This window comes from Lotus japonicus, chromosome 3 (assembly GCF_012489685.1).
Source record: "Lotus japonicus ecotype B-129 chromosome 3, LjGifu_v1.2".
Classification (NCBI taxonomy): domain Eukaryota; kingdom Viridiplantae; phylum Streptophyta; class Magnoliopsida; order Fabales; family Fabaceae; genus Lotus; species Lotus japonicus.
In genome coordinates this window covers 39,662,342-39,673,584 of record NC_080043.1, presented here as the reverse complement: position 1 = coordinate 39,673,584, position 11,243 = coordinate 39,662,342, and the positions used below count along the sequence as shown (strand labels likewise).

The following is an 11,243-nucleotide window of genomic DNA, read 5'->3' as shown; positions in this document are numbered from 1 at the left end:
TGAAGGCGTGTTTGTTTTAATCTTGGCTGAAGTAACAAGATTGATAACGTGTGAACCAAGTATATCTCAAAGTTTGAATTTAAACTTACTTGGTTCTGTTATTTTATTCTGGTAAGATTTGATTCTTGAAGATTCTTTCCAGAAGTGCTGTTGTGGACTCTATGACGTTCGGCCCATTGAAGATCCAAGCCTCACGTGAACGTCTATATAAAGGAGTTTATAAACCCTAGCAAAATAGGGATTCTGAGTGTGATATACTGATCTTAGGGTTTATTATTTGAGTCTTGTTGTGAGTATTGTAACAACTTAGTGATTCCTGTGCTATTGCAAGTACTAAGTTGATATGTTTAGTTGAGTTGTAATCTCATCAAACTTGTTTATTGATAAACATGTCTTGATCGCTGTGGCAGTGGTCTTTAGGGGTTAGAGAAAGTTTTCTCATAGCTTAGAGGAGAAGGGCTAAGCTAGATTCACTTGTTGTAATAGTGGTAGACATTGAAGAGGCTCTATACTAAGGGGGAGTACTTAGGTATAGGAGGGACTTTCATGTATGACCTGAGAGCTATTACTAAGATAGTGGATTGACTCCTGGATTGGTATCCTCCAGACGTAGGTGTTTTGACACCGAACTGGGTTATCAATTCTCTGTGTTTTTTTGGTGATTTATTGTTGCTACTGTGTTGTTTCTATTGTATTAAACGTGTGGCTTAATTTCTGTACTGTTGTGCAATTGTGGAACCGATTGTCCCAACATCGCGTTCGACATCTGTCCTGTGCGAGAACCAGAATTTCAATGTTCAGAGCTAAGACTCTACTCCTACACTAATCCCATCTCGAGGAGCTCACACCAGCACTAAAACCTACATGCTAGCATGATCGTCGTCCGAATCTGAATTCAGAACGACCTAGTCTAAGTACACCATCCGTCCTCCTCTCGCTACCGCGATGCGCTCCTGTTCCAGCATCTCAACTCTAGTTCCCCCCGAAGGGTGAACCATCATGATCTAGACCGTCGTGGACATCTGACAAAGGGCGTTTGTCCGCCAAAGCACACACAGAAGACGCGAGGGTCAACTCCAAAGAATTATGTAAATAATAACATCGATAGATACAGATAATAGAATAGCCACTTAGGCTTATAGCTAGGGATAACATCCTAGGGTTACATATTCCATAATGAACATAACAGCAATAGTAACAATTAACATGTTCCAAATAGGATTAACAAATAACAATCACATTCGACAACTAAATTAGTATGCATGTTGCATGATATGATATGCAGGTTAACCCAGTCAACCACATGCATTCCGGAAAGGGATGGACATCAAACGGATCAGCCCTAACACCAGCCACGGTGGAACCATTTCGGCCCGCGTGCCTCTTACTCCAACGACAGCGGTAGTCAGATCAGCAGTAAACCCGTAGGTCTGCCATTTCGGTCTGCTACAAGAGACGTCTATAAACGCTCTTTCACGGCATTCCGGGTCTTATGACCATTTTGGAAACCGACGAGGTCCAGAGTACGTCCTGTGTTAATACCCCATTAATGTTGCATGAATGCAGGATGATTAGTCAAACAACGTCTCCGTCCTCACTCGACACGTCGCCACGTGTTCTAGGTAAATTAAAGTCTCTAAAAGCTTACCCTAAGGTAAAGTCGATTCTGCGACAAAAGACACACTCCACAACAACACATAGCTGCTCCAACAGCACCAGAGTATCACATACTCGGGAACTATCAATTCCCCGGACTTATCCCCAGGATAGCCCAACAGCATAGCTGCTCCAACAGCACAACAACAAACCCTGCTCCAACAGCACCAATACATCTACATACTCGAAGCCTCTCAACTTTCTCAACCCTCGGATCCGACGACACTTCTCGTTTTCCAAAACTAAGATTTGCATCCGAAGCTTCCTTTCGAGTTTGTTATCATTACTTAAAAATTTAGAGTTTGTTTAATGTCTTATGAGTTTTCTTTACAAAATAGTATCCTTTTAGTCTTATCGCAAATCCTATCAGTTCTCGGGATCTCCTAATCCCCAAATGACTCCAGAGAATGTCTCGATCCATAAACATCATAACAAGGCCCGAATCTCATTCGTCCTATCAAGCTTTCTCAAAACTCTCAAAATAAAATCGGCATGACCTGCCCGCTATTCTCACGATCCAGAATCTCAGATTATAGTGCAAAAGCAGAATTAACTCATCAAAATCAATCAACATGTCATATGTCAATATCTTAAGCAATAACCACATAGCACTTAGCATATAAGGCATGCACCACACATCCTAAATTACCCAATTAGCACTTGGCATATAAGTCAATCTCAAAAGCATTCAGTAGATTCATCATCTACATTGTCAGCCGAAGCCTCAGAAAACATTTTTCAATCACACACAATCCAGTGCATAAACAGTAAACAATGTCGAAAGCATCGACCCTAAGCATTAACTAGAGATTCAGTGAGATGCCCTCACCTGTAGGTTCTCCAGAGTTATCTCCTAAAGTTCCTTCACAATCAAAGCCTTGCTCCGTTGGAAATTCCTCAAAATCACCTTTAGAGCAAAACCACATAAATACTATCAGAATCTATCGGAAACTAAGCTATCAATACATCACTAAGGTTACACGAAGTAATCTATACTCTAAGGTACGATAATCTAGCGCGAAAGACAAGTTTTCGGAAAAGGAAATTTTCCTCCTCCTCCCCCTATAGGCTCGGCCACTTTAGGTAATTAGGAGACTCGATTTTTCTTCGATCAAACTTGGTTCCTATGCTATCATTAGCCGTAACTAAGGTTATTCTGAACTCGGAAAAATTATTGGATCAAAAACTGTCGCAGGGGTATTTTGGTCATGATTTTTAACTTAGAAATTTCAAAACTGAAATCCCAAAAACCAAATTTTGCAGGGACGTCACCAACGACGTTTATGACAACTAATCCTACTAGCACTAAGCTAAGGCGATAGTTTTTAGCCTAAAGGTTGAAGCTTTACCTCAAAAACTCAAAAAATGGGTATTTTAGGCTAAATTTGATTCCGACGGAATTCCGGCGACATAACGGAAAATCTAATCCGGCAGAAGTGATCTTGGGCACATAAAGAAGAGGTTTAGAATCAGAAATGAAAGATTCAGGATAGTTTTGCAAAAACCCATAAACTATCAGCTCAGAAAAGTCTACAGAAAAGCTATGGAAAAAGCGATCAGAGGTAAGGATTAGCGATTATACCTCGAAACCTTGAAGTAGAAACTGATTGATCGACGATCAAGCAAGGATTGAACAAAAACTCTTCTTCCTTCTTCCTTGTTCTTGGCCGCGGGTTTGGAGAGAAAAATGGAGGAAAATTTGTGTTTTTCTTCCTTTCTTTGCTATATATAGAAGATGGAAATTCGCGGGAAAATGAAAGTTTCGCGAATCTGATTTTTCCGGCGTCATTCTCCGTGAATTAATAGATATGTTTTGGCAAAAGAATTCCAAAACCATAAAGAGGTCTCCTTGTATTTTTGGCAACTAATGCATAGTCGGTATAAAACTATTTTACCCGATAAGTTGCTTTTTGCATCGAATGTCGGAATAGAAAACTTCCTTCTGAAGAAAGATTGAAATCATCAAGAGAAATGGGTGTACACGTGTGGAATATTCATTTGAATCTCTGAATAGAAAAAGTCTTCATTGTCGAGAAATTCTAGGGTTTTGAAATACCAGGGTTTCGGTTTCGGCAAACTTCCGATGATTGGAATCGGACGTTCGTAGATCCTAGAGTTTCGCCTCGAAACGGTTGTGATATATGGAAAAAGAGAAGTTCTAACATTTCTCTGAAGATTTTTGGAATTAACTTCCATCGTGCTTAAAAGTGAAAACTAGCTATATACTAGGGTTTCTGACCTAGGTTTAAGTGTATAACGATCGTGCTATAACTTTTATCGACTTCGATATAATCCTTTGACTTTTCCTGAACTTTCTCCTTCATAAATTTATTTCATTTGGTAAACTCTAGTTCAGGTTTCCTTTCACGATACATCAAGCCTAATCGTAAATGGAAATCTTTTCCACTTATTCTAAGCTTAAAAACTTGGGTCTTACATATCCCGTAGGATATTCTGCCTATTTATCTCTAACACCCCCGTCAAGCTTAGCGTTGGGTGAAGACCAACCCGAGGCTTTGATCTAAAAAGGTCAAACAACGGACGAGGTAACGCCTTAGTGAAAATATCAGCAAGCTGGAGAGAAGTGGGTACCAGAGGAAACCAGCTCACGAACGAAGTGACAATTCAAGTCAATGTGTTTGCCATGCTTATGAGCAACGAGATTTTGAGCCATAAACAAGGCACTCTAGTTGTCACTAAGAAGAAGTGGAGTCGCTAATAACCGAACACAAAGCTCATGAAGAAGATTAAGCAACCAAACTAGCTCAGAAGCAGAATTAGCCATAGCGCGGGACTCAGATTCACAACTAGAGCGAGCAATAGTAGGTTGTTTCTTGGCACTCGAAGACAAGAGATTATCACCAAGAAACATAAGACCAAAGTATTGCGTGCCACAGACATAACGAAGAATGCGTTTGACAGCCTGAAAATGATCCACAGTCGGAACCTGAAGGAACTGACTAACGGTATTAACAGCATATGACAAGTTAGAGCGAGTAATAGTCAAGTACTGCAAGGCCCTAACCAAAGAGCGATAATGTGTAGGATCTGAGTAGGCCTCACCGGAACTGACAAGGTGAGAACCAGCAGCCAAGGGCGTCGAAACAGGACTGGCCTCAAGCATCAGAGCACGAGAAAGCAAATCATAGGCATATTTGGCTTGTCCCAAGAACAAACCATCAGCAGTATAAGTGATCTCAAGACCAAGGAAGTAGTCAAGCTTACCCAGATATTTATTGGCGAGACAGAAGAGAGTGATCACTACTAGTAAGAATGATGTTATCAACATACACAAGAAGATAAAGAGTAATATGTTCTTTGTAGAAAAAGAACAAGGATGGATCAGCCCGACTACACGAAAAACCACAACGCAGGAGAAAAGAGCTCAAGCGCTGAAACCAAGCACGAGGCGCCTGTTTGAGGCCATAGAGAGCCTTGTTCAACCGACACACATGAGTTGGAAAACGAGGATCAACAAATCCAGGAGGCTGCTCCATATAAACTGTTTCAGTGAGATGACCGTGAAGGAAAGCATTTTTGACATTCAACTGATGAAGCTGCCAATCATTAAGCACGGCAGAAGATAAAATAAGGTGTACAATAGTAGCTTTGACAACAGGACTAAAAGTAAGAGAGTAATCAAACCCTGGAATCTGCGTGAAACCCTGAGCCACCAAACGCGATTTTAAGCGCTCAACAGTGCCGTCACTATGAAATTTAGTGCGAAAAACCAATTTACTTCCAACAACATTGGTAGTGGAAGGACGAGGAACCAAAGTCCAAGTACGATTCTTATGAAGAGTAGAAAGTTCATCCTCCACTGCCGCCAACCAGTGAGGATGCTTCATAGCAGATTTGAATCCCTTAGGCTCAGTAACAGTATGCAAAGCAGTGAGAAGACCAGTAGGCTGAGCATGAATCAAAGCATAACGCGGATTCGGCTTTGAAATACCATTCTGAGAGCGAGTCCGCGGACGAGCATCAACAGGAGCAAGTGGAACCTGAGCCACAGTTGCAGGAGGGGTAGGCGATGAAGCAGTCGGAGCCTGAGTCGCAACAGGAGGGGTGACCGGCTGTGCTGGGGAAGTAGGAGCCGATGAAGGTGGAGCATCATTGTGAGGAAACGGCGAAGGTGGTGCATCAACAGCAGGAACCAGCTGAACATCTGGGTCAACACACGATGGACAAGGCAGAGGACCAGTCGGTGGAGAACTCTCCGGAACAACAGGAATAACAGGTTGTGAAGATGGAGGAGATTCTGACGCCGGTTCATAAAACGTAGACACCACCAAGTCATTGGGAGAAGATTTTGAACCTGCAAACGGGAAGCAAAATTCATCAAATTGAGCATGACGGGACACATAAGTGCGAGAAGTAGTTGGATCGAAGCATTTGAATCCTTTGTGATGATTGTTGTATCCTAGAAATATGCAAGGAGTACTCCGAGGACTGAATTTATTTTTCATGTAGGGACGCAAGCACGGAAACACTCGACATCCAAAAGGATGGAAATTTGCATATGTAGGTGTAACCTGAAATAGGAGCCCGGAAAAGGAATCTTATTAGATAACACCTTAGAGGGCACACAATTAATAATATATATTAATTGTGAGTAGAGACATGTGAGTGATACAACATAGCAAGACCAAGCTCAAGAACATGTATGTGTTTCCGTTCAACCCGACCATTCTATGGCTGAGTATGAGGGCATGAAAACCGATGAAGCGCACCTGAAGAAGAAAATAAGGCCTGGACTTTGTTATTGGTGAACTTGGTGCCATTTTCACTTTGGAAAACTTTGATCAACCGGGAGAATTGATTTTCCACAAATGCTTTAAATCGAACAAGGACATCATAAAAGTCAGACTTGCGCTTCAATGGATAAAACCAAGTAAACCGGGAAAATTCATCCACAAAAATAACAAAGTAAGAAAAATCATCAACAGAGGCAACAGGAGACGGTCCCCATAAGTCACAATGGACAAGGTCTAAAACGGCAGAAGCTCGTTTATGATTATCATAAAAGGCTAAACGCTTACTCTTAGCCATCTGACAAGAAGTACAACAGATATGCTTAGGCAAAATAGAGGAAACGTTGAAACAACAAAGTTTATGCAATTTTTGAATAACATCAAAATTAACATGGCCTAACCGTGAGTGCCATGATTCAAATGAGGCACAAGGTAATGAAATTTTGGTAGCAAACAGCGCATGCGATCCTTGGTCAAGAACATAAAGTCCCTTATCACATGGGCCCTTTCCTAGAACAACCCCCGTTTGTCGGTTCTGAATAACAAAAGAATCGGCCTCAAAAATAGCTCTAGCATTATGGTCATGAGTCAATTTGCTAACAGAGACAAGATTCTTGGTTAGCCGAGGTACAACCAAAACATTAGATAAAGGAACAGAATGGGAAGCAGAACGAGAACCAATATGAGTAATAGGTAAACCAGCTCCATTACCGACAAGAACACGATCATTACCAGAGTAGTCATGAGAGTCTGTCAGCTGAGATAGAGAATGAGTCATATGTGAGGTAGCACCTGTATCCATATACCTGTCAGAACGGTTGGAGTTGTTCAACGAAAAACCGGCAGCAAACAATTGTGCCGAATTTGCAAACTCGGAAGGACAATCCCAGCAAACCGGACATTTATCAGCAAAGTGACCCTGCTTACGACAAAGTTGACAACGAGGAGTATAAGAGCCACGGCGACGAGAGCCACCATTGTCACGACGCGGACGAGAGCCACCATTAGAATTACCATGGTGACCACCACGAGAAGACTGAGAGCTAGAAGAAGGAGTCTGATTGCTCGCATGAAAGCACCAGGTGGAGGGGTCACAGATTCCTCAAGAGAAGCCTAAAAAATAGCATGGCTCTCGACTTTACAAAGATTATCAGTAAATAAGGGCAGGGGTACTTGATCAAGCTGGCCCATGGAGAAATTTGCATAGGAGGGGCCAATACCACGAAGGAACGAGTGAACTTTGTCATCATGAGCCACATGTGCACCAATAGCAGCCAACTGATCACAAATGGTGCGAAATTTTCGTCCATACTCAGAAACAGAGAGAGAACCACGACACAAGAGTTGGAGTTCATCACGGAGACGCAGTTCACGAGCCTTGCTGCGGGAAGCATAAGCAGAATGGAGAGCGGTCCAAACATCACGAGCAGTGGTTGCACTAAGAGTCTCAGATAAGGTCTCCTCGGCCAGGGACGAAAGAAGCAGACTGTTGACATTACGATCACGAGCCTGCCACTGAACAAAAAGAGGATTTGGAGAGACTATTGAAGCAGAAGTCTCCTGCACAAACTTGGGCGGAGGATCAACTGTATCATCAACAATATCAAATAGGTTCTGGTTATGAAGAAGAGCAGTAACTTGCTTACGCCAAAGAAGAAGATTATCTGCTTTAAGTTTCACTGTAATCATGTGCAGCAAAGTGTTGAAAGACATTAACGGAGGAGTAATAATATCGGCCATGTGAAAGAATAATTATCAACCGAAAACAATAATTATCAACTCTGAATAAGAGTCAAAACCAAAAAAGCTATGGCACGCAAAATCCAAGGCGTGGCAGAGCACTGAAAATCAAGCTATCTGGCGGCGCGGGGCGAGAGGAGTAGAGGCGCACATAAAATGAGGCAAGCAGATGATAAAGTGGTACGGAAAACAAGGTTCCATGCACAAACACAGGGGCACTTCGCGAAGCACGAGACCTGGTAGGGCAAAATTATGTCGAGCGGCGTGGAAAAAGAGAGTGCGGCGTGAAAAGCAAAGCTGGCGGCTGGACAGTGAAAACAAGGGGCGGAAATCAAGGCGTCTGGCGGCGCGGGAACTCAAGCAAGGTGATTTCCAAGTGCTCACGTGTACCCAAGACTGCACACAAAGCACAAGAAAACAACATCACAGAAGGTGAGAGGGGCAGCGTGGAATGGCAGCGCGCAAACCACGAGGCTGACGGCGCACGGAAGGACAGGTGCAGGTAGGTGCAGAATTTGTGTGGCAGCTGTTTGGCTCGATTTTTTAGGTAGTAAGGAAAAAAGAGGAAAAAAGAAAGGTGGCGCCACAGGGAGAGTTTGGAGGCTAGGGTTTCAACTTAAACCTGATACCATGTAAGATTGGATACTCTCACCACAAATTGTGTGTGAGGTAGACAATTTTGTTTATAATAATGAAAGTATAGAATATGCTAAGAATATTCGGAGGCATATTACAAAATAAGTCTATAAATAAATAAAGAAATATCCCGTAGGATATTATGCCTATTTATCTCTAACACAAGCACACTGAATCCCCACTTATGTTTTTTTTTTCCTTATCAAACAGAATGCAACTTATATAGAATGAAAACTTGGACAAGAATATCAATATAAAAAATTCGTAGAGGAATTTATATCAATTGTACATAATGTGACTCAGCTAGCTTCTTATCACTTGTCAATAGGCAACACTATGGATACACCTCAATGAGAGACCTGAGACCAAGAACTGGAGTTATCTTGTAGTTACTGAAGCCAACAGAGAAAATTAACTTGGCCCATTCTTTCTCATCTCTCTCTTTGCCACCGAGCAATGCCATCATCTCCAAGTCGTAAAAGAGCTTCGTTTCAATTGATTCACTATCTCCCTTCTCATTCCCAATCACCACGTCTATGATGATCACCTTTCCCCTTTTACCTTTTTTTGAGATTGCCTCCTTGCAGTTCTTCAATATTTTCATGCATTCTTCATCATTCCAATCATGCAGTATCCACTTCATGCAATTCAAAGTAGATTCAATATTAATTTTCTGTACTTCATACAGTATCCACTTCATGTTTAATTAAATCATCATTAACTTCATAACATATTTTTCATTTGTAGAGTCGAAATGAAATAAAATATGCATAGACCTTCAAGCATGGTTTATCTGTCAGAGAGGTACTTTAGAAGATATATTTTAGAGCATGTTTGGTTTATTGTTAAAACGAATGAAAACTGAAAAATAACACATTTGTGATACACTTTTTGTCGAAGCAAATAGCAAGTTTTACATCAATAAGTGCATCAGGATGTGTTATTTTGTCATTAGTTTCCATACTTTTTAGCAGTAAATCAAACATATTCTAACTATGTGACAACATTTTACCTTCAACAAAATGGAATCAGTTGCAGGAATTGCCTCAAACATGTTCCCTCCAACATATTTAATGTTTTCACTTCCTTGCAAGCCAGAGACAACATGTGGGAGATCAAATACAATGCACTCAAGTTGTGGGAATGACTTAGCTATTGCCTTAGCAAAAGTCCCAGTGCCTCCCCCAACATCAACCAGTGTCTCCAATCCCTTGAACACCCCTTTGCACTTTTCCATGACTGCACTTGAAACCAATCGAGTGTCACTAGCCATGGCATCATTGAATCTGTGCCTGTGTTTGGGGTTATGGCTAAAATATTCCCAAAATGACATCCCATTCTTTGTGTAAAAAGGTGTAGGATCTTCATTTTTGAACCAAGTAGAAAATTGATACCATGGCTCAGTTAAAATTGGATCAAGTATGCAATGCAGTGAAGATGACATACTGAAGGGGTGGTCCTTAATAAGTAGTCTAGATGCATCAGTTAGCTCATACCTCACTTCAAGCTCATTTTCTGTGACATTGTGCTGAATAAAGAATCCAGAATTGGTCAAAATTCGCATCAAGCGAAAGATGCTTTTGGTTTTAGAGGGGTGGATTGGTAGAGAAGCAATGAGTTTTGAAAGTGGCATGGGTTGAACATAGTTATGTATGATATCTGGTATGCACAAGTCAATTGCACACTTAAGAGACATAGAGTTTATGAAACTGAAAATGTGATTGAATACGTGGGATTGAGCTTGAAATAGTTTAGTAGCATTGTCTTCATGATTGAATTCCATAATGATATTGCTACTTGCTCGATTTTGTTGTAGAATCCTCACCTTACTTGTGTCCATTTATAAAGCGTGCAGGGTCCCCTGTTAATATGTCCATGCTTTCCATTACATTCACGATTATGAAAAGACTAAATATGGTATTATTTAAAATTAGTGGGAGACAACATTTGGTTGTGATACTTTTAGGTAGAATTATTGCAGAAGAGCTGGAACATCATAATATGTGCCAAAATATTGTTATTTCCACTTGCCGAAAATGATATATTATTCTCGACTTGCTTTCATTTCTTGTGTTGTAAATATTTGGAAAATAGTTGTGCAGTGACGAACTACTGCCTTAAAAGTAAAAATTCTTGTAAATCTCCGATGCAATTCAGTGTCGTGTTTGCTCCTCAATATTAATACAGTTGCACGTAAGATAATGTGCACTCAGAATTTAGACCTGCTGGAATCTCTACACCAATACTTAGGACAAAGAGAAAGGAGATTCTTTCTACTTCTCTTTTACCATCGATTCTTTTTCGGTTCTACTGCCATTTTATCCTTCTAGAAATCGTTGGATTCCATTTCTTCTCTTCCAACGTCTGCTTTTCTCCATCAAGGATAATTCATTGTGTTATTAAGGCCTTAAAAATAGGAGTTGTGTAAATAACATATGAGAAAGTTTGGGTTAAGTAACT

At 41.0% G+C, this 11,243-nt stretch overlaps 1 protein-coding gene across 1 annotated transcript; it reads right to left on the bottom strand.

Moving 5' to 3' along the window:
* Positions 1-8,865: 8,865 nt before the first annotated feature.
* Positions 8,866-10,653, bottom strand: LOC130742577 (trans-resveratrol di-O-methyltransferase-like). Its single transcript, XM_057594671.1, has 2 exons — positions 9,796-10,653; positions 8,866-9,420 (listed from the first exon to the last, which is right to left on the bottom strand). Exons 1-2 carry the CDS (start codon positions 10,621-10,623, stop codon positions 9,118-9,120), a joined length of 1,131 nt encoding a protein of 376 aa, XP_057450654.1. The 5' UTR covers positions 10,624-10,653; the 3' UTR covers positions 8,866-9,117.
* Positions 10,654-11,243: the final 590 nt, after the last annotated feature.